The 26,908-nt window shown below is 34.0% G+C and overlaps 1 protein-coding gene across 1 annotated transcript; it reads left to right on the top strand.

Annotated features, from left to right (window-relative positions):
- LOC145667687 (uncharacterized) lies at positions 1–21,507 on the top strand. The gene is made up of 4 exons (XM_081735146.1): positions 1–69; positions 1,473–2,747; positions 3,306–3,885; positions 21,382–21,507. The coding sequence occupies exons 2-4, from the start codon at positions 1,774–1,776 to the stop codon at positions 21,505–21,507; spliced, it is 1,680 nt and encodes a 559-aa protein (XP_081591272.1). The 5' UTR covers positions 1–69; positions 1,473–1,773.
- Positions 21,508–26,908: the final 5,401 nt, after the last annotated feature.

Genomic DNA, 26,908 nt, shown 5'->3' with positions numbered 1-26,908 from the left:
TCGGCGTGCAAGATAACATCGTGTGCAGTGTGTGAGAACAGTGAAGTGAATTTTAAGTGTGAATTAAGGGTAAGTATTTTTTGAACTTTGTCAAAATTTTCGGTGCGGATTTTTAAGTGTTCCTCATAACCTCACCCCGGACCGATTATTTTTTGAAATATACGTTGTGTTGAGTACGTTCGTGAAAACCCGGTGTCACAGCGGCCAAAAATAAGCCGAATATAGATTTTTTTTAAAATAAGCTAGTTTTGAACTTTGTCAAAATTTTCGATGCGGATTTTAAGTGTTCCTCATAACCACACCCATGATAGATTATTTTTTGAAATATACGTTGTGTTGAGTACGTTCGTGAAAACCCGGTGTCACAGCGGCCAAAAATAAGCCGAATATAGATTTTTTAAAAATAAGCTAGTTTTGAACTTTGTCAAAATTTTCGATGCGGATTTTAAGTGTTCCTCATAACCACACCCATGATAGATTATTTTTTGAAGAATACGTTGTGTTGAGTACGTTCGTGAAAACCCGGTGTCACAGCGGCCAAAAATAACCCGAATATAGATTTTTTTTAAAATAAGCTAGTTTTGAACTTTGTCAAAATTTTCGATGCGGATTTTAAGTGTTCCTCATAACCACACCCATGATAGATTATTTTTTGAAATATACGTTGTGTTGAGTACGTTCGTGAAAACCCGGTGTCACAGCGGCCAAAAATAAGCCGAATATAGATTTTTTAAAAATAAGCTAGTTTTGAACTTTGTCAAAATTTTCGATGCGGATTTTAAGTGTTCCTCATAACCACACCCATGATAGATTATTTTTTGAAGAATACGTTGTGTTGAGTACGTTCGTGAAAACCCGGTGTCACAGCGGCCAAAAATAACCCGAATATAGATTTTTTTTTAAAATAAGCTAGTTTTGAACTTTGTCAAAATTTTCGATGCGGATTTTAAGTGTTCCTCATAACCACACCCATGATAGATTATTTTTTGAAGAATACGTTGTGTTGAGTACGTTCGTGAAAACCCAGTGTCACAGCGGCCAAAAATAAGCCGAATATAGATTTTTTTTAAAATAAGCTAGTTTTGAACTTTGTCAAAATTTTCGATGCGGATTTTAAGTGTTCCTCATAACCACACCCATGATAGATTATTTTTTGAAGAATACGTTGTGTTGAGTACGTTCGTGAAAACCCGGTGTCACAGCGGCCAAAAATAACCCGAATATAGATTTTTTTTAAAATAAGCTAGTTTTGAACTTTGTCAAAATTTTCGATGCGGATTTTAAGTGTTCCTCATAACTTGCGCTATAGTTGGTTGGTTGATGAAATATTCGATGTTTTCAATCATGCTAATTATGAATATTATATCTTCTTTCCCATAAATATTAGTTTATGTGGGATACGCCTAATAAGCGATTTTTTGGATGATTTTGCAATGTAAGAAATGTAATAATTTGCTTTTCTCTATTTTCAGTTTTAGAAAACATCACTAAACCGCTAGGAAGAATACGTTATTGGAAAAAACACTTCTTGGTGTACTATAGTGGGAACAGCCCAAATTACAGTAAAAGCATCAAACAGCGGAAATACGTGAGATATAGGTTTTCGTAAATAATTGCTAGTTGGTAGAATACTATTTTCAGTTTTAGAAAATATCACTAAAACGTTATTGGAAAAAACACTTCTTGGTGTTCTATAGTGGGAACAGCCCCAATTACAGTAAAAGCATCAAACAGCGGAAATAATTGTTAGTTGATAGAATAAAGCAATAAAAAATGGAAAGTTCTAGTAATATTACAATCATTAACAAAATAACTAGAAAGTACAAAAAATTCCGAATGAATGGTACAATGATAACTGCACAACTTGCGAGAACCCCTGAAGGGGAAAACCCAATTACCTGGTTGCGAAGTGGAATTGCTCAACTATTGAATATGTTGATGGAGGATGTAGATTCCCACCATCAGGTAGGGCTGACATTATGGAATCAGAATAATCCAGATAGATCGTTTTGGTTTTCATTTCGAGAAGCAGCGAATGTCGGTGAAGACTTCGTCTGGGAGGCTCTGAATCGAGTCGTTCAGTCAAATGCAAAATTTATGGAACAAGATCGTTTTGTTATTGATTTTCATCATGTGGCTTTACCTATAGGCGAAGGGAGGAAAAGTCAAAATTTTTCCTCTGATGAAGAATATATGAAAAAATGCAATGGTATAGTCGTTATTAAAAATAAAGATAGTAGTTGCCTTGCTCACGCCATTGTAGTTGCTAAAGGGCTCATTGATAACAAAGGGAATAAAAATGCATGTAAGCCTTATTATAATCAAAAAAAGAACTTTATGACTTTAGAAGCTAAATTATTGTGTAAGAGTTCTGGCGTTAATTTGATGCATGGTGGTGGCATACCTGAATTAAAACTAATTCAATCATATTTAACTGATTATACGATTACAGTGTACGACGATTTGACGGGGGAGAAAACATTTTTCGAGGGCATCGGTGGTGAAAAGAAAATTAATTTACTCCTGATAAATAATCATTATAATGTTATTACCAATCTATGTGCTGCATTTAGTTGTTCATACTTTTGCGAAACATGCCATAAGAGATATAATATGAAAGAAAAGCATATAGGGCACTGTAAGGCATTATGCCAAAAATGTCAAAAAAATCCTCCATGTAAGAAGACAGATGAAGTATTAAATTGTAATAATTGTAACAGATGTTTTTACGGTAACGAATGTATGGCGTATCATATAAAATCAGGTTTGTGCTCCCAGCTAAAAGTATGTAAAATATGTCTTAAAGCGTATGTTATCAAGAAAAATAGAAATCCTCACCAGTGTGGGGAAACATTCTGTATAAACTGTGATAATATGATGCCCCACCGTCATTTATGTTACATGCAATCACGAAAATATTCAAACGTAGGAAAATGGATGATGATATTATATGACATTGAGTGTAGGCAAGATGAAATATTCCGTGAACATGTGCCTAATTTGGTAATCACACAGCAAGTATGTTATCATTGTCTTGAGAATAGCGAGGGTAATTCATGTACTATTTGCAACAGAAAGGAAAACATTTTTTATGGTGAAGAGTGTGTTACTGATTTTCTGGAGTATTTATGCAGTAAACCATCCAATATTAATAAAGTTATATGCATTGCACATAATGCAAAAGGATATGATGCACATTTTATCCTGCGTGCAATGATATCAGCGAAACGATGGACTCCAAGCGTCATAATGAAGGGGTGTAAAATAATGAGTATTGATTGTAAATATTTAAAATTTATTGATAGCATTAATTTCTTTCCGATGGCTCTATCAAAATTATCTGATGCATTTGACATAGAAGAAACAAAAGGTTATTTCCCACACTATTTTAATACGAAAGATAATCAAAGTTATGAAGGGCCTATGCCCGACCCTAAATTCTATGGTTTTCAGTATATGAAGGAAAAAGAACAAAAACAGTTTATGGAATGGTATGAAAAATCCTCAAATCAGACATTTAATTTTAAAGAAGAATTAATTCGTTATTGTCGCATGGATGTTAACCTTCTACGGAAGGCATGTGTTAAATTCGTAGTAGAATTCCAGCAAATAACTGATGTTAATCCACTAGTCGAAGCAATTAGTATAGCCTCGGCTTGTAATCTGGTATTTCGACGCAAGTTTCTCAAAGAACAGACTATAGGTATTATTCCTCATAATGGTTATCGTTGGTCAGATCAACAGTCCATCGAAGCGATTCAATGGTTGGTTTACGAACAAGAAAGACTTGGTATTACAATCAAGCACGCAGCAAATGGAAAGGAAATGGTTCTAAATGGTGTTTTAAAAGTAGATGGTTATGCACGTATAGATGAACAGATCCATGTATGGGAATATGAAGGTTGTTTCTATCACGGATGTGTTAAATGTTTTAAAGTAGGGCGTGATAAACCTATATATAATGATCCGCATACCACTCTTGAAATACGCTATGAAAACACCATTAGAAAAATTAATCATTTAAAAAACTTGGGCTACGTAGTTCATGAAATGTGGGGGTGTGAATGGAAGAATGAACTACGTAAAAATCCGCAAATTGCAGAATTGGTGGCACATCACCCCCTATGTAGAAAAGATCCTATCAAACCTAGAGATGCTCTATATGGGGGGCGATGTTCCGCTGTTAAATATTACTATAAGACTGCCCCCGGGGAGGAGGTGCACTACGTGGACGTCATTTCGTTATACCCCTACTGTTGCAAGGTGAAAAAATATCCCATTGGGCACCCAAAAATCTATGTGGGTGCCGATTGTCCTGCAATAGATAAATTTGAGGGTATCGTAAAATGTACAGTACTTCCTCCCCGGGATTTGTATCATCCCGTCCTACCGTATCGCAGCAATCATAAACTTCTGTTCCCTCTGTGTCGCAGATGCGCGGACACTCTAAATACAGAGGACTGTGAGCATAGTGATGCGGAGAGGGCCCTCACTGGGACGTGGGTGGTGGACGAAGTACGTAAAGCCCAAGAGAAAGGTTATAAAATATTAGAAATGCATGAGGTATGGGAATATAAAGTAGTGCAATATGATCCTGTTAAAAAAGAAGGTGGCTTATTTACAAATTATATAAATTTGTTCATGAAATTGAAAACAGAAGCTCATGGTTGGCCTAAATGGTGTAAAAGTGAAGAACAGAAAAATAAATATATTAAGGATTATTATGAAAGAGAGGGAGTACAACTAGACAAAGGGAAAATTGGTAATAAAAACAAAGCACGAAAAAGTATTTGCAAATTAGCACTGAATTGTTTATGGGGCAAATTTGCTCAGAATGATAATATGACGCACACACAAATTATTCGAGAACCTGCCATATTTTATGATAAATTAACCGACAGTAATACTGAGGTAACACAGGTAATTCCAATTGATGAAGATGCATTATTATTAAATTACAAGATTTTGGATGATGCAATTATTCCGTTAAAAAATACTAATGTAATATTGGCTGCGTATACTACTATGCATGGTCGCTTAGAATTATACAGTTATTTAGAGAAGCTAGATAAAGATGTGTTATATATGGATACGGATAGTCTCATTTATATAGTAAGAGCTGGAGGCATAAAATTACCTCTTGGGGATTATTTCGGCGAGTTAAAAAATGAAATAGATAATGTAGGTCCCAATGCATATATTAATGAATTTTGTAGCGGCGGGACCAAAAATTATGCGTACGAGGTATTCAGCGGAGGTACAACAAAGACCTGTTGTAAGGTGAGGGGAATTACTCTAAATAGTGAAACAATGAAAATTGTGAATTTCGAACAAATTAGAAATATGGTTCTGAAGGATGCCCCTCCTGTAAGTGTGTCAAACCCTTGCAAAATTGCTCGCACAAAAGACATCAAAATTATCAGCAAAGAGGAAACGAAAACCTATCAATTGGTACACACAAAACGCAAAAGAGTTGAAGGAAGTTATGATACAGTGCCTTATGGCTTTAAGAGAAATAGACTATTGTAAAATAGAATAAGTTGTGTAAATAGATAATAATGGATAAAAAACAACTTTTAAGTTCTTTTTACTTCATTGATAATTCCACAGATCTTTGTGTATATTTGAAATATAGTAGTGATTATAAATTTTATGTGTTTGTAAAATTACGCATTGTTAATGAATGTATTGTGTTATCAATTAATGAATGGTCCAGGTTTTTATCATATTCCATGTATATAAATGATTATTTTAGAGAAGGTGAGAATGCAACTGAATACGCACTAAGTGAGAAAACGAAAGTAATACTTGACGCTAATAATGACGATGATAATTTAATGTATATTTGTGCAAATGATGATAATAGTAGAGTTGAAATAGATTTTTCTACATGGAAAAAAATATGTTACTATTTCCCATGTATTGATGAAGCAATTTCTTCATGTTCTACACTTGCTCCTCTAATAAGTAAATATCTATATGAATGTGTTGTGAAGGGTAAATTTTCTAAAGTTACTTTTGTTGAAGATACTGTCACAGCAAATCGTATTCAACTAGAATTAGTTTCTATGTTATTGGGTGATTGATAAATATTTTATTTTTTTGAAGAAATATAAAAGAGAGAGAAAATGGAGTTTCGACATCCTTTCACTTGCATTATTGCAGGCCCCACTGGGTGTGCTAAATCATATTTTGTAAAAGAGTTTTTAAAACATTATGCCGAAAAATGGAAAATATAGTATGGTGTTATACGAATAGGGTAAATACAGTATTAGTAGAAACGATAGTTTTTAATTAAGTAGAGAGTAAAAAATGGATAATCAAATTTTAAATCGTTATTATTATTATTTCGATGAAATCGAGGTATGTGTTGGTCTAGCATACGATGGTGAGAGAGAATTTTCTGTTATTATCATTTTACATAATTACTATGATCGTATTCGTCTTTCACTTGATGAGTGGTATACTTTTCTATCATATTATTCAGATATTGAAAACTACTTTAACGCTGTTACAGATTCTTCATTGCCTACACAATTTTTCATTAGTGAAAATTATAAAATATCATTGTCAGATACTCTTAACGGTATTCGTCAGTGTTTTATTCAATCGTCAGATGACGATAGTAATGGTCAGGTAAATTTCAGTGTTTGTACATGGCGAAAACTCCAGCTACATTTGCCGTGCATTCAGCGGACCATAATTACTAGTTCTCAATTATGTAAAGTTGTAAACATGCCTGAAAAGTAATAATAATATGTTATTATATTCATAATTATTTTATGGTGTAACAGAATATGGAGTTTCAACACCCATTTACTTGTATTATAGCTGGCCCCACTGGGTGTGGTAAATCATATTTTGTAAAAGAGTTTTTAAAACATTATGCCGAAAAATGGAAAAATATAGTATGGTGTTATGGTGAGTGGCAACCTCTGTATGAAACTCTATCCTCAGGTTGTACATTTAAAGAAGGGCTCCCCAAAATAGATGATTTTCCAGCACAAGCTGGCCCCCATCTGGTAATTATTGACGATTTAATGCGAGAATGTGATACACGAATTGTTGACTTTTTTACTAAAGGTAGCCACCACCGAGATTTAAGTGTTATTTTTATAACACAAAATATGTTTCATCAAGCTAAAGGTATGCGAGACATATCATTAAATTGCCATTATATAATATGTTTTAAAAACCCCAGAGACCAGGCTCAAATTAATTATCTAGCACGCCAATTATATCCTGGTAACACAAAATTTGTACAGGAGGCCTATCAGGACGCAACGCGAGATCCTCATAGTTATTTGGTTTTTGATTTAAAACAGGGCACTCCCGACGAACATCGGGTTCGAACAAAAATTTTCCCCTCAGATTCTTACAATTATGTTTATGTACCAGTAAAAAAATAATCTCAATAACTGATATATTTTAATACTCAATTTTAGTATAATAGCTACAAAAAAAAGAAAAAAATGATTAGCAAAGAGAGTGCACATTTACTAAAACTTTTAGCAAAGGCGAAACCCAAAGTACGCCAAGCAATTTTACAAAATGCTGATCCCGAATTAATTCGTTCTATTTGTGAATGTTCCTATAACGTATTACAAGGAAATGTTCCGTTAAATAAAAAAGAGAAAAATAGATTAAAAAGGTATAGAAAGGAATTGAGGTATTTAGCGAAAAAGGGGCCATCGTTAAAACAAAAGAAAAAACGAATAATTGTACAAAAAGGTGGGTTTCTTACTGCTTTGCTTGCACCTATTATTGGAGGAATACTATCTACTTTAATTAAATAATTATGCAGCATGCACAAAAGCTTGTTTTAATTGCACCAGAAAAATTGCACCAATATCAAACTATATCTAATTTAGATGATGAGATGAAAAATATTTTAAATAATAAAAATATGAGTGTTGAAGAAAAATGGATACGCTATAAAGAGGTGTTACAAAAATATTTACACATTGTGCAAAAACCTACTGCAACAACATCAACTAGTGTTGGTACTAAGAAGGAGGAGGAGGAGGAGGATGAGGACGATGAAATACTATCTACTCTCCCCGAAAATTGTCTGCGTAAAGCAAGACCTTTATTACGTAGATTAAAACAAAATTCCAACATTCATTGGGATGACAATGGTAATGTTAATATTTATAATAAATTAATTCCTGGAGCTAATATAGTAGATCTAATAGCAGATTTTGTCAGGTATCGCAAGAAAAATATTCCCCCTACAGGTTGGGAACCCTTCGCTGAACTGTTAGCAAAATCCAATATACCTTTAGAGTATATAGGTAACCCACAGCGTATAGAATATATTCGTAAGCTGACGTCATCTGCTGCTGCTGCTGCTGATCCAAAACAGGAAGAAGAAGAGGAGGAGGAGGAGGAGCCACCACGTAAACGTAAAGTTGTCAACAGATGGTGTGATTATAAAATATGAAGAAGCTGGCCGCTATTTATTATAACCCTTCACACCCTGCCTCGTTTTCAACCGCAACGTCATTATGGAGAGCTGTGAAGAAATCTATTCCTTTACACAAAGTGCAACAGTGGGTAAAAGAACAGTCGACTTATACTCTGCATAAGCCAGTACGTAAAAAGTTTCCACGTAATCCCTATTTAGTGTTCAATATCGATGATCAGTGGCAAGCTGATTTAAACGATATGCAAAGTCTGCAAAAGTATAATGATGGTAATAGGTATATTTTAACAGTGATTGATTTGTTTAGTCGTTACGCCTGGGCTGTGCCTGTACGTACAAAAACTGGTGAAAACATTATAAAAGCATTTAAGCAAATATTTGCATCTACACGTCGTAGACCCTTACGTCTACAAACAGATAAAGGTACAGAGTTTGTTAATAGACCATTTCAGTTATACTTAAAAAAGCAAAATATTAAATTCTTCACAACACAAAACGCCGATATTAAAGCAAGTGTGGTGGAACGTTTTAATCGAACTCTTAAAGAACGAATGTGGAAATATTTTACAGCCAAGAAGACTTACCGATACATAGATGTGCTATCGAAACTTGTTCAGGCATATAATTCTAGACCACATAGAGCTCATCAATTACCACCCGCCAGTGTGAACCAGGACACTTTTCAACAAGTTTGGAATAAATTAATAAAACCAATGCCACATACTAACATTGCAAAATATAAAAAAGGTGATACTGTGCGCATTACTAAAGCAAAACGGCATTTTGAAAAAGGGTACAAGGAAAAGTGGACTGTAGAAATATTTAAAATAAAACAGGTGATACATAAGGAAAAGAAAGTGGTTTATGTGTTGGAGGACTTAAATGGTGAAGTAATTGATGGTACATTTTACGAGGAGGAATTACAAGGAGTGCCTCTGCCTAAAGTTTATGAAATAGACGATATTTTAGAAGTTAAAGGTAAACGTGTACTTGTTCGTTGGCGGGGATATCCCCCTTCGTTTAATTCATGGATTCCTGTGTCACATTTAAAAAACATTTAGCCACAATACAATATTATAAACGACTGTTATATTTGTGTATATAGGAAAATGAATGATCCATACTTTAAATACTATACTCACCAAGCAGGAGGTGGTTATAACGTGTATAGAGGTGCACCATATCAAGAAGGTTATGGTATTGGAAGTTTTTTAGGTGGTTTATTTCGAAGTGTATTTCCGTTAATTAAACAAGGAGCAAAAACTGTTGGTAAAGAATTGTTACGTACAGGAATTAATGTAGCTGGAGATGTATTAGGTGATAATAGACCTATTGACGAAGCTTTAACATCACGTTGGCAAGAAGCTAAAAATAATTTAAAAACTAAAGCTCAAAATAAAATAAATCAAGTGTTGGTAGGATCTGGAAGAAAACGGAGAAAAGTTCATTTTGCAAAGACGACTGGTGGTAAAAAGAAAAGGAAGAGTGATATTTTTGATTAATATGGAACAGACTAGCTTTTATCTTACACTACCGAGTAACAGTTCTATGGAGTATTTTCCACAAAATACTTTGTCATGTTATACCACCAAATTATATCATCCATTGGTGCTAGAGAAAGGTGAGTGGGAGACGGCAGTTGTTGAAGTACATTATACAAATTCATTTCAGAATGTTTCCAAATATACTAATAATATTTATTACCGTCTCATGAATACAGAAAGCTGGAACATAACTAAAATCTTACCAGGACACTATTATAATGTCGATGATATTCTATCTCAAATTAATCATAAAAGTGATATATTAAATTTACAATTAAAAGTTAAAGCATCAGTAAAACGAATTGAAGTCAGTAGAGTAATAAAAGATCAAGAGAGGCGTATAGAAGTACGTCTATCTCCTGAACTAGCCAGAATACTAGGTTTTGATCACATACAACAAGAAGATATTGCAGTTGTGCATCATGCTCGTTATCCACCTGATTTACAAAAATCGCTACCTACACTTATGTATATTTACAGTGATATTGTAGAACCACAAATGGTGGGTGACACAGTAGCTCCATTGTTACGTATTATAAATACAAATATTACAGAGTATGGTATTAATAATGTACATATTTTTGACAATCCTCACTATGTCTCCGTGCAACGTAAACAATTTGATCAAATTATTATTGATTTAAGAGATAGTACAGGTAATCCACTTCCTTTCCAACATGGCAGTGTATGTGTAAAATTACATTTTCGCAAACGTAATACGGTATTATAAATTTTACCATGTGTGTATATTAATAGAGAGAAAAAAAAATGAAGTGTGAGTGTATGAAATCAGAATTAGATTTATTTGCTGGTTTACCCACTCAAACCAGTATTATAGGTAATAAAATAGTTCCATATAAGCCTGTGGCTTCGATAGCTGATAATGCACCAATAGAATTTGTCGTCCCCGGTCATGGGGATGACTATATTGACTTATCGCACACAATGTTTTATATTAAAGGTAAAATTACTAAATCAGATGGTTCTAATTTAACTTCTGCCGATAAGAAAATCGGCCCTGTAAATGATTTTCTCAATGCAATGTTCAGTGAATTGCAATTATATTTAAATAATCAACTTATTTCCTACTCTTCACACACATATCCATATCGGGCGTATATTGAAAAACTACTAAATTATAATGCTGAAGCTAAATCAACGCATCTTCAAACATCAATGTGGTTTAAAGATACTGCAGGACATATGGACAGTGTGGCCGATAGTAATGTAGGATTTAAACAACGTTTTCTTCTCACTACTTTAAGTCAGTCATTTGAATTATTGGGTTATATTCATGCTGATATATTTAATCAGGAGAAATTTTTACTGAATGGTGTACAACTGCGCATTAAACTAATTCCAGCTAAACCTACATTCTGTCTAATGGGTGACGCAGATGCTGATGGAAAAGTTGTAATTACAGATGCAACATTGCTTGTGAAAAAGGTTGATGTATCACCGGCCGTTAAAATAGCGCAAAATAAAGTATTACAAAATCCTAAATTTAGAGTAAAATATCCTATAACAAAAGTGCAAGTGAAGACTGAAACGCTGCCACAAGGAATTATGGATAGTACACTTCCAGATCTATTTTCAGGCCTAGTGCCTAAACGTATTATTATTGGTTTTGTTACTAATACTGCTTTTAATGGTACTTATCAGACAAATCCGTTCAATTTTCAACATTTTAATATGTCATTTTTTACATTGTATGTTGATGGAACGCCTGTGCCTTCCAAACCATTACAACCTGATTTTGATAATAAGCTATATATACAAGCATATTCCACGTTATTTACAGGTTCAGGTATTTATTATTCTAATCAAGGTAATAATATTTCACTCGCCGAATATCCTAGTGGTTATACTCTACTGGTGTTTGATTTAACTCCCGATTCTAGTGCTAGTGCCGGCTTTCATACTAGCCCACAACGACAAGGAAGTGTACGCCTAGAGGTTCATTTTAAAGAAGCACTGCCATCTCCTGTAACATCAATTATTTATGCTGAATTCTCTTCAGAATTAGAAATTGATTTCCAGAGAAAAGTATATATTAATTAAACAAAAAATGTTAAATACACTTGAACTTTATGAGGCGCTACAACAAAATCTGCCTAAAAACCATTTTATTGGAGTATATGCTGCAGATGAGCTACCACTGTTTATTCATACATTTCCAGCAGCCATAATTATAAACACTGATTCTAGCGATAAGCCTGGTGAACATTGGGTTGCTGTTTATATAACTAATATGCGTGTGGGGGAGTATTTCGATAGCTATGGTATTCCACCTTATGTACATCATCATATAAGGTTTTTAAAACGAAACTGTCTGTATTATACATGGAATAAAAGACGAATTCAAGGTGATTTATCTCAATTTTGTGGACATTATTGTTTTTTGTATCTAACATGCCGTGCGTCTGGTTATTCACTACGCAATTTCTTAAACAAATTTTCACTTACCACTATTGCTGCTAATGATATTATGCTCTATTCATTTATGAGATGATCACTGGCGCGAGATTAAGTTCTCCGTAAACCGAGTGTGTGATGGTCCCTGGCGCGAGATTAAGTTCTCCGTAAACCATGGTCACTGGCGCGAGATTAAGTTCTCCGTAAACCATGTATGTGTGATGGTCACTGGCGCGAGATTAAGTTCTCCGTAAACCATGTATGCGTGATGGTGGTTGACATGAGATTATATGTGTGTGAATAACCAGACGTCGTTATTTTTTTTTAAACTCTGCTAAAATGTCTACAAATGAATAACCTAACCTTTTAACTCCGCCATTGACGGTCCCAAGCCCTGGATGAGAAAGGAGGAGGGAAGGTTCTAACAGAACGAGTACTTATGCTATGTTCAAATAGGGGTGGAAAAAGAGAACAAATCTGCTATGTTAAAATAAGGGGTGGAAAATATGCTCATAAAAGAGAATGAATACACCCTTATATGTTACGTATTCTTATCTGTTATCTGCTCTGCTGTGTGTTACGTAGTCTGATGTTCGTAAGGGTTGAAACGAGTACACCCCTGTGTTCATAGTCTCTGCTGGGGTTGGAAAATAAGCCATGCTCTTGTGTTTTGTATTATCTGCTCTGCTGTGTGTTCATTGTCTCTGCTATGGGGGTTGAAAAATATGCTCATAAAAGGGAACGAGTACACCTTTGTTATGTGTTACGTGTTATCTCTGTGTTCGTAGGGGGTGGAAAAGTGGCCATAAAAGAGAACGAGTTCACCCCCTAAAATGTGCTCATAAAAGGGAACGAGTACACCCCCTTAAAAGTGCTCATAAAAGGGAACAAATACACCCCTAACATGGAGGTCGTAAAAGATCATGGGTGGACGGGGCGTGGGTCATAGCGTATCGTGAGACGGTGGAAAATTGAGTCCTTGCTCTCAGAAGACCATGGAAAAAAAGGCGATTTTTCAGCTACCGGGGGTCAGGTGCCCCCCATCTACTATAACTATCTGTGTATATTTTTGTAAATCATCCTCACCATAATTTGTCGGATTGTTTCTTGTCAACAGTTCCCATAAACCTTCTGTTCCTGTATAATATCGATTGTTTATTATTAAATCATCACCATTTATTTTAACTTCTTTATCTCCAATCATATTTATTATTTTTCCATCCTCATTATATGTTTGTATTCCGAAAACCTTATCATCTCTTGTTATATAATATTTTGTAGCAACTTTACCAAATCATGTCCCTTTTTCAATTGGTTCCATACCTTCTACTTTATCTTTAATTTGTTTTCTCATATGCTTAATTTCTTTAGTCACAGGTGAATCATTGAACTATCATAGTTTGTTCTTGAAGGTGTTTCAAATAAATCAGAATCTAATCTTGCACTTTTCTTTACAACTGGAACTAGCTCTTGAATTAGATTTTTATTTTCTTCTCTTACTTTTGCTATATTTTGTCCTAAGCCTTCAATCGCATCTATAACAGGCTGATGTTGTTCTTTATATTTCTCGTATTTACCTCGATTAGTTCGTTTAATTTCCTTAAATCTTTTTACAAGTTCTTCTTTTAACTTTATATATTTCTTAGCTTCAGCAGCATCTAACTCACTCATTTATTATATAAAAAACGTAAAATAACGTGCACGTTCACCTACGTTCAATCACGTTCTCTATACTTTTAAAAAGTCTTTAATTTTATTTCTGTATTTTCCATTATTCGTTTTCCTAGTCATATCTATTGTTAAGAAACCATGTTGCTCTTTCCAACACCTATTGCAGAGTGATTGTAATTTTTCAAACGACATATCAGATCCAACAAATTCATCATATATATGTTTTAAATTTACATTGTCCTGTCTAAAAATACAAAGAAAATTTAAGTTATATCTTATTAGCTGTTTTGGTACTTTAGAATATGTTTGTCCAAGATAGAAGCAGTTTAAACCTTTATGCCTACCTCGAGTAAAATATTTTCTAACGTGGTTTTGTTGTTCTAAAATGAAATCATGAAACACAACTACATAATCCTTCTCACACTTATCTAATGGAATAATCTCTTCGTTGTTTCCTTTTACTATTGCAATTGTCTTATTAATATCTCCTTCTACGTCTTGGAAAAGTTGTATTAACCGTTGATATTTAGGTTGATGTAGACTTTTAGAATAGATATAAACATTCGCATATTTAAGCCAATCTGGCGCTAGTAAAAAATTATCAATCATTAACGTCGTTTTTCCACAACCACTAGGTCCTATAATTAAACATCTTATATCATCAGGTAACAATATACCATTCTTCTTCTTTTTTACAGTTTGATCTAATAACCTTACTTGAATATCCCATTTATTCATTTCAACTTTTATTATATTATTAATGAAAGTATTTAATTTAAACGGTTATTCATCTGAACTAAGCATGTACTTACATTATCCATTTGAAAACGATTTAGAAGTAGCAGTTGCAGGATTTTACACAACATACTTAACTCCAAACATTACAGAAAAAATAATAAGTTAACAATTTGTAGCAATAGTCCTGTACTTTCAGAGCAAGTCATAGTTTAACCTGGTCAATATAATTTAAAGGAATTAGAAGAATATATTAAATCAAATCTTCCAAACGAATTCATATCTAATAGGAGTATTAAATTCACCGAAGACAGAAAGACCAATAGAGTTAAAATACTTAGCATTTTGTGTGATATTACCTTAGATACTATTAACACTGTATTAGGTTTTAGTGAGAAGAAGTTAGCTACAAACTTAGAACATGTTGGAGATAAGCTACCAAAATTTCATCCCTTTGATACTATAAATATTCACTGTGATTTAGCAGAAGGTATGATTTTAAAACATAATGAAACAACACACAACGAAACAGATTTAATAGCAACGTTTAGAAGAAATGCAGAGTTTAGAGACGTATTTTAATGCAAACGTATTTTAATCAAAGAATCAACACAATGTAGGATTTGTTCATAGATTCAACACATACAAACAATGATCTAATTATTAGAAAACTATAGGCGTTTTTCATCTTACGTTACAGTTTTGAAACTATTAACATTAACAATTACATAGAATTGTTTTCGTTATGATGATTCTTTTATTTTTTCTGCAAGATATGTTTTATGTTAGGCCTGTTGATCGTATCTGTTCAGTATAGTGAAAAATGTTGTAACTGCATTGTGACGTTTGAATGAAAATGATAAAATGATGCTAACCAATTTGCTTTCTAGACATTTATGATTATTAAGAGTCTTACTATTACTTCTGGATCTCTTATGTAGAAAGAAAAATTGATTTCAGCAAATTGTACTTTGTGTGCTAGAACAGTACATAGTATTTTGTTATTCTAATCTTATTTTGTATTTTAATCTATATTATTGCATTAGATCAATAACAAGTTTTCTTCTTACAGGTGACACTACATATTTTGACATATATTACTGTATAATACAACGAAATTTAGGGGTATATTACTTACAACATGCGGACATTATTAATTTTGTGTAGAATACAGATATTTATTTTTCATTTTTAGTGTTAGAAATATAGCATGTAAATGCATTAACAGAAATGATTTCCAAAAGCTCAACTAATATTTATTGAAGAATTACTAGCAGTTTTTATTGCATATATTATTTTGCTATACTGAATATTTTGCATTTTATTATTAAAATATTTTTGTGTTCTTTGGAGCAATATTAACTATATGTTCCTTTGACATTTTGCTTAGATTTCAACAGTTTGATACATACGTAATGTCTTTTCACTTTTGTTTTTTCTTCACAACATAATGGTACAAACTTAAGATCACATAGATCGTATTGATTTCATATTTTATTTTACTTTATCATAACACAACATGGAGTGATCATATATATACCAATTACATTCAGGATATAATTGATGCTTATACAGTACGTTTTTATTAGAAAGCTGTAGTCTTAAATTTGTTCTAACATATTTAGATAGAATTTCAGCTTTTATGCTCTTTATCCTATTTGATAATTGAACCATATGACATTTTACTATTAACTTAAACAAAAAATATAATCTTTTAACTTATTCTCCATGACTATATTCTTTAGATTAAGAGAGATGGATGAGTAATTCAACTGCTTGATGATGAAAGAAATGTAGGAAAGACAATGCAGGAGGAAATTAATATTTCATGAAAATCTATACCGACACGATGTTATTCAACACAAAATATTTATATATCATATTGAATTAATGACCTATTACACTAGAAATAACCGATATATTATTATTTTATTGTGCTACAACCCAACAACTTAAACAATTAAAATGATTAAACAGACACAACATACTTGCGGGCAGAAGATATTGATACATTTTAGTATGGATATTTCTGATATGATGTTTAATGGTATACACATTGGCTACAACATGATGTTGCTATACACACTAGCTACGACATGATGATGCAACTGTAAGTTTTTTCTGAATTGAACTTTTACGTGAAGATTGGATTGAAAGAAGGAGTTGAGTTCTTACCATTATTATTTAGCTTTGTTTGGAGTATACTATAAGGAAAATTAAAAACAATAACCAGAGCTTAGAGCTGAAGGGTATTTAGGGAGTTATGATGCATAGTGATCTTCTAAATACATTACGTGATGATACGAATATAATAGAAACATTCAGAGAACTTATTAAATGCTGAAGGAACCTAGGTCTAGAAGTAAATGCAGTGAAAACTAAATATATAGAAGTCAGTTTTGGATTGAAATACTGGAAATTATGATAATGCATTAAAATATCAAATAATACTTTCGAGAAAGGGATAGTTCAAATATCATTTGCCAATTTTAACAGACAATAAGCATATTCTTTCGGAAATTAAATGTAGACTAAAACTAGGGAATTCGTGATACTATTCAGTTCAGAATATGTTGTTGTGAATTTTCAATTGGAATTTGAAGCTTAAAATGTATATAACGATAATCATTATTATTGTTTTGTATGGTTGCGAAACAAAGACACTTACTCTGAGGGATGAACAGAGGTTGAAAGTAATTAAGAACAAGATCCTAAGGCGAGAATTTGGATGCAAGAGGAATGGGATATGGGGAAGGGCGGAAATTTCATAATGATGAACTGCAGAATTTTTATCGTTCATCAAACAGCGTTAGGACTACCAAGCTAGGAGACTCAGGTGGTCAGATCATGTACTCAGAATGGAAGAAAGTACGAACATTTTTAAAAGTTATAACTGAAAATTTAATTGGAAAACGACCATGAAGGAAACAGTATCACCAAGTATTTATAAAATAAGGTACTTCTATCTGCTAATTGCAATACAAATAAATTAAAGTTATATAGATAGCATATCTCCAGTCTAGTATAATAGCTGACACTAGTGTGCAAATCAATTGTCCTTGCTCTTAAAACTTGGTAACCATTTACTTCTTAAAGAAAAGTAGTAATCTCAAACATAGAAACTATAGTCTGAACTTGTTTTCCTAGTAAATCGTAGTTAAAGTATTAGTTATCAATACTTCATACTTAATATTGTATCATATTTCAAATATAAAATAAATTCTAATCGTACTGTAATATCAGAGAAGGTATTATAACACATAATTAAAGCTCTAGTCAATATAGTAAGCAAATATTGATCATTGCTAAATTCAAGCATGGTTCTCTGTCTTTAATTTTATTTCAAATATATTTAGCAGTTCTGATAAAATATTTCTAATAAGTTATAATAAGTTATGACGAATTAATTTGTAGTTGTTCCTGGTATTGTTACATTAATATAATACAGTAAAGAGCTTTCAAGTTTATATAGTGTGTATATAATTAAACAAGTTGTAATCATCATCTATACGTAAGCTACATAGCATCAAACAAAGTTCTATTTTACAATCTGAAATCTTAATACAGACAAATTTCCATAAATTCATTTCCTACAAACCAAATAATCATATATCTAGTATCCCAATAATAAAGTATCAATCATTTTCACCAAATACAGTAATATTGTGTACTTAATCTGTATCTCTATACAAAAATAATCTCATAAGCATCCTACTTCAGCAGAATACAAGCGTTATTCAATCAAATCTTCAAATAGTTGACCTGCGGAATAAAATTCTACAGCATAAATATAATACAAGTTATGGCAATTTTCTAGTATTCTCTTATATTGTAAATTTAAATATATCTACAATAAGCCAAATGTCAGTGTGTTGTATATATACACATCACATGTCAATGTATGGATCACTGATTCCCAACTTCAATTAAAACTATGTCAAATACTCTATCAATAACGATATATTCGAACCTTAGGCAGAATCAAATTCACATATACTCCGTGATAAAATATTCTTTACGGTAAACAACCGAAACACATAACATAAAATTTCGAAACAAAAACAACTTTTACCTACCATGGTTCTGTCAGTGATTTAGTCAAATAAAATCGTGTGTGATAAATGTTGTGCAGCATAGGAAATAACTAATCAGCTAGCACGTCCAAGTGTCAACCAAAAGATTTGCAATTCGACTCAATTTGAGGGCTCAAGTTTAAATATCCTCACTATATTAATTTAAAATTGTAATAATGCAGTCAACAAATTTAAACTAAAACTCTCTATAAAAGGCCACAACTAAAATATTCGCCTAAATCAATAGTCTTAGTACTGTAATCAAATATAAGCCTTAAGTCCACATGATATATAAATAGTTCTGCAACACCATCTATCACATAAAGTGGATAATTTTACCCCTGCAATTATCAACAATTTTTCAAACAAAAGAATGTCCTCTATTCTTAATTATAGGGAACACACTGCCTAATTGTACCGCCAACACTTACGGTTCAATTCTGAACCATGTATGTTTGTAATGGACAAACATCGTGCATTGAAAATTTTCTCAGAGTTCTCCCGTTTCCTTCCACATTCACATGTAACCGTTTCATTCATTTCTCATCATCAGTGTGTCCTTTACCCTAGCAGACATAATCGTAGGACGTTAAACTTTAAAATATTAAGTGTTCGGCTGTAAACTCTAGTGCATGGGATTCTTAGTGCAATTCCTAATGAAACTATCGGTAAAACTAATATTTCTGTAATCATATTTTTATTCAGTGTACAGATCTACAAGAACAATAATTATCATGCAATAAACGTTTATTCCGTTCAAACTTGGCAAGAAGTTTCCCAACTAATCACAAATATAAAGTTTCCCACTATAAACAGAGGAACTCTAATTTTCAAGTATAATGCATATATCGGTTTCCTGTTCCATCCAGTTAATTGAATATCATGGAAACAAAACAGTTTTAAAAGTATTGTAAGTTCTAGTATAATTAGTACTGTACGTAGTAAATATAGTTTAATTAGTAAAATTCACGCTTAACCCTTACTTCTGAAGGATCTACCACGTAGGTGATTATTGAGGGAAAGAAACCTGTGGTAATCTGTTTGCTCAAGTTCTGATGAAAATGGTTCATGGTACACTGCACAGTGAACTAAAATATGGATGTCGGAAAAAATCTGATGTGCACACTAAATGGGACGGCATTAAACCAAGTATGTAATTCGTACCCAATTGAATATATAATCCTCTCTACTTGTCCATAGTGCCCTACAGTACACACAATCCAGAGAAAACGGCGCTAGGCGACTTAAAACCACCCGAGTCACTAGCTTAGAGCTTAGACCCAGGGCCGGATCTATGGGGAGGGGGGCAATTCGGGGAATTTGCCCCGGGGCGCAGCTGATTGAGAGCATGTAGGGAGCGCCATTTCGAGGCAAGGTTAACGCTGGCAAGTTTGGAAGGCCGTATGGATGATGATGGGATGGTTGGTAGAATGAAGAAAGTGGGAGGAAATCTGAGCTGAGAAATGTTCTCGCAGCATTTGATGAAATTATAACCACTTCTTCTAATTCAGAAATCAAATCAGTTGCCAAAAACTTCATGAAATCAATCAAAGATCTCAAATTTGTAATTAATTTAGTATTATGTGATTCAGTTTTGCATGAAATAAATGGAGTTAACAAAAAAAAAAAAAAAAAACAAGAATAAGCAAAAGAGACACTGACCAAAGCTTAAAACTTTATTTTAAATTATAATTTGTAACTGTTTCGGATATCTAGCATATCCTTCTTCCCCGATTCGAGTAGGAAGTATTGGAGATGGAGAAAAGAATGATAATAAGGAAGTGGAAAGAAGCGGATTGGATAAAGAAGGTAGGAACTGGACAGGGGGCTTACCAATTAATGAATCATGGCAAGGAAGTTTGAATAACATAGAGAAGAAAAATAAATAAATAAATAAATAAATAAAAATAAAGGGCCCTTATAAGAACCAAAAATAAAGAAAGTGATTAATTGGAAAGTGAACACGAAGACTTACAGGATGGGCTGAAGGCCTCGGTAAATAAGAAAAATAAATAAATAAATAAAAATAAAAAAGTACAACAATGACTCTATATATGACTGTTAAAAGAATTTAAATTTTTTTTATAACAATGAATATATATATGACGGTTAAAGAATTTAAACTCTGTTATAACAACATTTCGATCGTGTCTGAAGAAGGATATGCTAGATATCCGAAACAGTTACAAATTATAATTTAAAATAAAGTAAAGTTTTAAGCTTTGGTCAGTGTCTCTTTTGTTAAAACAATTAATCCAAAGCCAAGAATAGTCTTACTAAAGAATAAGCAGTGTTTCTTTCAGAAAAATATGTTCCTTGGGGGCACACTTAGTATTTGGAGGGGCGCATATTCTTTTCACCTGGTAGTATTCTATTTATTATTATATCATAGACGTATTACTTTGGTCTCCTCCGGGGAAGTAGTCCCCCCTAGAAACATGTGTGGAAGAAACACTGAGAATAAGGATTTGAGTTTGCATATGTCTCTTAATTTGTTATGTGATCTTTTGAACACAAGCTTCAGTTTCAGAATTATGTATTTGACAGATGGCTGTCGGAAGCGAAGGTTCCTGTTAGTTTGATAGATGTGGAAGGTCAGAGAAAAGTGTATCTTGAAGAAGAACAGAATGTCAGGAGAGAATGAAGGAAGACTTTTTACTGAAGATTAAGAGGATCGCCTTAGACAATCTTCCTCCAGAATTCTTGACCTCTTACGGAAGGAACTCTTTAGTAGAATGTACAGGCTCAAAAAAGTAAGTAAGGACTTCGGCTTTCTCAGATGAAGCTCATTGTGATATGTCTTCGAAGGACCTGAAAAAATCGTGTGCGTATCTCGCTTTGAAATATCAAGACAATTTGAATGCTGTAGAATTATGTGTAGAAATTGTGAGTCTTAATGATCAGGCTGTTATGCCTATATTCTTGCCGGACCTCAAGAGGTGCACCCCAAGCAACATACTCGACACGATTACCGAAAATGTCTTTCAAAGTGTCTGTCCAAACGTCTCAGTGGCTCTTAGGATTTTTCTTATACTTTCATGCAGAGTGGCAACTTGTAAAGAAGTTTCAGCAAACTTAAACTCCCATGGGACAGGAAAGGCTCTTAGATTTGGCAATATTTGTTAATGAAACAAGGTTGCTCAATCAACATCTTATAAAAAAAATTATTGAGGTTTTTGCATAAAAGAAAGCCAAAAAACTACTTTTGTGAGCGCATGTTACAAAACGAGAAGGGAATTATATAGAATACCGTTATTAATAGATACTATAAATAAAAGTACTTGTTCTCTATATTTATTGTTACATATAAATGGATGTGAAACGTGTGTAACTATCTACCTTAAACTTACAGGTGGAAGGTCCGCGCATAAAGTGAAACCAATATACATATGCGAGGAAAATGCAATATAGACACGCGAAAAGCCAATATACATATGAGAAAAAAAGGGTTAAAGTGGATCTGAAAAGTTAGGGGGACGCATGACGTCACACTCCCCCTTGTCTATCTTTACTCATTGTATATTTTTAGAAAGTGGGAGGACGCCAGAAATACTTTATGGAAGTGGGAGGACGAAGTCCCCCCGTCCCCCCTCACTTTTACCCGTGGAGAAAAGCCAATATATACATGAGTAACTCCAATATTGCATGAGAAAAGCCAATGTCACTTGACAAAAGTCAATATACATAATTATCTACATACAGGTGGAAGGCCCGCACATAAAGTGAAGCCAACCATACAACTGAAAAACCAATATACACACAGGAGGAATCATAAAGTAAGTCAATGAAGAATTTCCTGATCCAACAGAAGAAGAGGAAGCCACGGGTTATGAAGTTAAGGGTCCATATTTATGGAATCATGTTTCTAAATATAAAGTTAACCAAGGAAGTTATTCGCTTTTTCACCCACGACTTTCGAATATCGATGTGTCACCTAAGACGTACCTGAAAGATCAAAAATAGTCCCCATCAGCATCGATGGCCTTCTGCCAACGTTCTGGAAGGCTATGGCTTCCATCGCGGTAGAACTTGGTGAGCCGTAAAGCGAAAAAGGTATCAAGTTTTATTTTGCACCTCTACTATATATTTGAACTGACGTCCTCTAAGGTGATTGTCCAAGGAATTGAACAGGTGATAATTAGACGGGCAATGTCCGGGGGCGTAGTGTTTCCATCCAAGGCGTAGAATGATGTCCCGGGTCATCCTAGTCACGGGAGGTTTAGCGTTGTCCTGTAACAGGAAGACCCCCTTACGATTCAGAAGCGCTGGCTCCAGAGTTTTGAGTTTTTCTTGAACATGGTTCAGCTGCTGACATTACACAGTTGCATTGATGCTCTGAGCAGCTGGTAGCAGTTCCCGATGCACGATGCTGTGTGCAGTCCACCAAATACACAGGAGGATTTTCTTCTGGTGCAGTACTGGTTTCACCTGTTTTGGAACCGGTTCATGAGATGCTAACCAATGATAACGACCCCGTAGAGCTTTCCACTTCTCATCATATGTCAACAGTCTGTCCAGAAATGACTCCTTCCTCAGACGAGACAGCAAAGAAACACAGGTGTTGCTCGTGTTGCCTTCTGGCCCGGAGTCAAATAATGTGGAACCCATCAACCCAACTTGTATTGCTTCCTAAGTTGATGGAGGTGTTGCCGAATGGTTTCTCCCCTCACACTGAATTGTAGTTCTCGTTCCTTACATGTCTGGTCATTGTTCACCTCAATTATTGCTTGAAGATCTTAGTTTTGCACATGTGTTGGTCTTTCGGCACGTGATGCGTCTTCGAGTATTTCGTCATCGTCCTTAAATTTGTTGAACCACCGCTGCAATGTCCGACACACTCACCAAAGGCCTGACATACCTTCGCCCCGCTGCAGCGGCGTTCGATCTCAGTTGGAACTCGTAAAGTATACACGCCCTTATGACACTATTTGGAGGTCCCATGTTTACTCTGTCCTTCCGCAAGTTCACGGTGTAAGTGAACTGTCACAACCATGTAGTATGTTGGATATAATCACACCAACAACTGACCTTCGCTTTTTCTCCATTCGTATTCAACTCACAGTGTGAGGGCCAATGGAACACATACCTCCACAAAAAGCAACAGAACTTGGTTTCCTTTATAGCTTGTTTGAATTGTTATGTATTTGTTTTGTTTTATTCTATTATAACACTAATATTACTTTAGGTTAAAAATCTGAAGGACATTTCACAATAGGTCACAATATCTGTATATAACAAATGTGCATCTTCTACAACTATGTATTTCTTACGAGGAAAATCTTGAGAATTTTGTTTTCAGTATAACAGGGTATTTTATTTTCGAAATAAATTAGCTTTTTTTCAACAGAAGAACCAGTTTCAGAATTTAAGTTTTAAAAATATCATAAATATTTAATACAAATGAAACGTAAAGACTGCATAATGTATCGGTTTGTGTTTCAATTAAACGATAAAATGACTTTTAATAGTTCTCCGTTTGTAACTTTTGGATACGCTTTGTAATTGGTTTCAAGCTCGTATGTTTACACAAATTTCAGTAGGAGCTATAAAAGGGGGAAAGATGACAAATAGTTTAAACTTTTTAAAATACATACTTTAACCTAAGATTTGTTCCAATTTCTAACATAAATTACTTCGACTTGGTGGAAGGGGACGCCAGAAAAACTTCTTTTCCCCGGGCGCAATATTCCGTAGATCCGGCCCTGCTTAGACCCAAGCAACAGTAACGCATCCAAATTCGGAATGTGGAGAGCCCGTATCCAAGAAATCGAATCTATGAAATAGTTGTATTCAGAAAGAGCATACCTCAAATTACTAAAATAATGACCGGAATACAAATTATTAAGTTAATTGGATTTGAAATCAAATTGTTAATACAAAATATAAATATACAGAACCAGTATATGGTATACGCATAACATAACATAATATCAAATTATCTGCAAATATTACTAAAGTACTCTCTCTGACTATCTTCGAATTGTTTATGAACTCTATAATAACGTACAACTGCATGACCATCAAGATAAGGTAAGTAATATAGGTTTAGTAATGTTTTTTCCACAATAATTAGGAAATAGCGTTGAGTAACATACAGATGTAGTTAATAACAAGTCTGGTGCTTTTATTAGTTCTCTAAACTTTTGTAATTTCTTTTAAAATTTCATTATTTAATTTCTATAGTATTATAGTATTATTTAATTTCTATAGAAAGATTGTGTCTTTTTTCAAATTTAGGATCGTAAAAGATATTTCAGAACAAACGAATTGTTCCATGATTGTTGCATGATAAATTAGATTTGCAACTGCGGATGTGGCTTCTCTATTAAATATAAAATTTTAAAATAGCCATTTAAATGAAAACAAGTTTTTAATCAAAACTAAAGAATAGAAACGAAACATATGAATCCGCATTCGAACGTAAATGTGGCTAATTTAGGTTTTATACAAATATTTCTCGGTAATTTCTTCAAATGCCACTAATCAAACAAATACCTGTAATATTCCACTGTATAGTCATATAAAAATCAATTCACCACTTCACAACACTTTAGCACTTGCCGTTTCCAATCGTTTTCCACAAAGTTCATATTTAATTTTGGTTTAATCACTTTTTACGAAGAAATATTTGTTTATAAGTTAAGTCCGACTAATAGATCCATTATTATATAATTTTGCAAATATTTCCAAACACTGATAACATAAGTTCAATTTAACACAGTCCACATTAACATTGTAAATTACAAATTTCAAGAAGTTCCATTTAGATCAACTCGGTTCGATGTTCCTCCATCGTATGAAGTTTTCGTTACCTATTACCCCCAGATTTTACATTATAGATGTTAGCACCTATTGGACTACCACAACCACCCACCTGACCGCCTGGAGGCCAAGGTCAAGGCTGGTTACTATGGAAACAAAAGCTAACTAAACAGTAATCTTCTTAATTTTTTTCATGAAATTAAATAAAACCGCGCAACAGAATGAAAAAGACTGTTTTAGAGCTATAACATTGTAAACTTGATTCCTAAACATTGTATACTTGATTTCTTTTGTCTGAATGCAAAGAGTGTACTACGTCACACACACTGCTTTAGTGAAGGTGAGGAGGAGGAGGGGAGGAGTTGGAGTTGGATCGTACTAGAAGTAACTAATCGATTGAGACATGCATTTCTGGATGTATAAGAAAACGGGGCAAGAGTTTGTTATTAATTTGGACTTAAAATTTTTGTAACAATTTCTATGTCGCGAACTGTACCACATGTGCACACACAGGTCACCAAATTCCCGTAAATTCCGGGGAGGGGCGATGCGCTCTGACGTCACGTTCAATCACTTCCCAGATGTGTTTGATTGGGTTCAGATCCTGCGATTGTGGTGGGGAGGCAGCACATAACTTGGAACTCGCCCCTGTGTTCCTCAAAGCACTCCATTACTCTCCGGCCTTGTGACATACGCCTCAGTCGTCATGGTGCCTTGCTCGAGCTCCACTAAACACATGGACACTCACGTGAATGTTCCCCAGAGCATAATTAAGCAACGCCAACTTGTCTCCTTCCCGCAGTACAAGTGTCAAGGAACTGTTTCCTTGGAACACGAAGGATTCGCACCCTCCCATAGTCATGATGTAGAAGGTATCGGGAATCATCACACAATGCAACGCTCTGCCACTACGCCAAGATCCAGTGGCGATGATCTCGTGTTCATTCCAGTCATAGTTGCCGATGTCGTGGTGTTAACATTCACACATGGATATCCATTACATATATATAAATATAACAGTATTCACCTGGCTGCTAGCCCGAGAAGACCTGTTCACAATACATCGCCAGGAAAGCTTCACTAGATACTTTAGATTCCTTTACGGGGAGGAAATACTTCGTAGCATTCACCATCTATAAGAACTACGAAGCAAGAAGGCGCGCCTTTTATGCAACTTAGCCTTCCTCTTGAGATGCAGAGACAATGGAGTGTCACCTATCTTTACCAGACAGCACTTCCTACTAAAGTCTGCCAGAATTTCAAGAATCTTAAGACACACAAGT

The sequence above is a fragment of the Thermobia domestica genome, chromosome 13 (assembly GCF_964235325.1).
Source record: "Thermobia domestica chromosome 13, izTheDome1.hap1.1, whole genome shotgun sequence".
NCBI lineage: Eukaryota > Metazoa > Arthropoda > Insecta > Zygentoma > Lepismatidae > Thermobia > Thermobia domestica.
The sequence above is the reverse complement of the archived record's forward strand: the minus strand, read 5'-3'. Positions and strand labels throughout refer to the sequence as shown.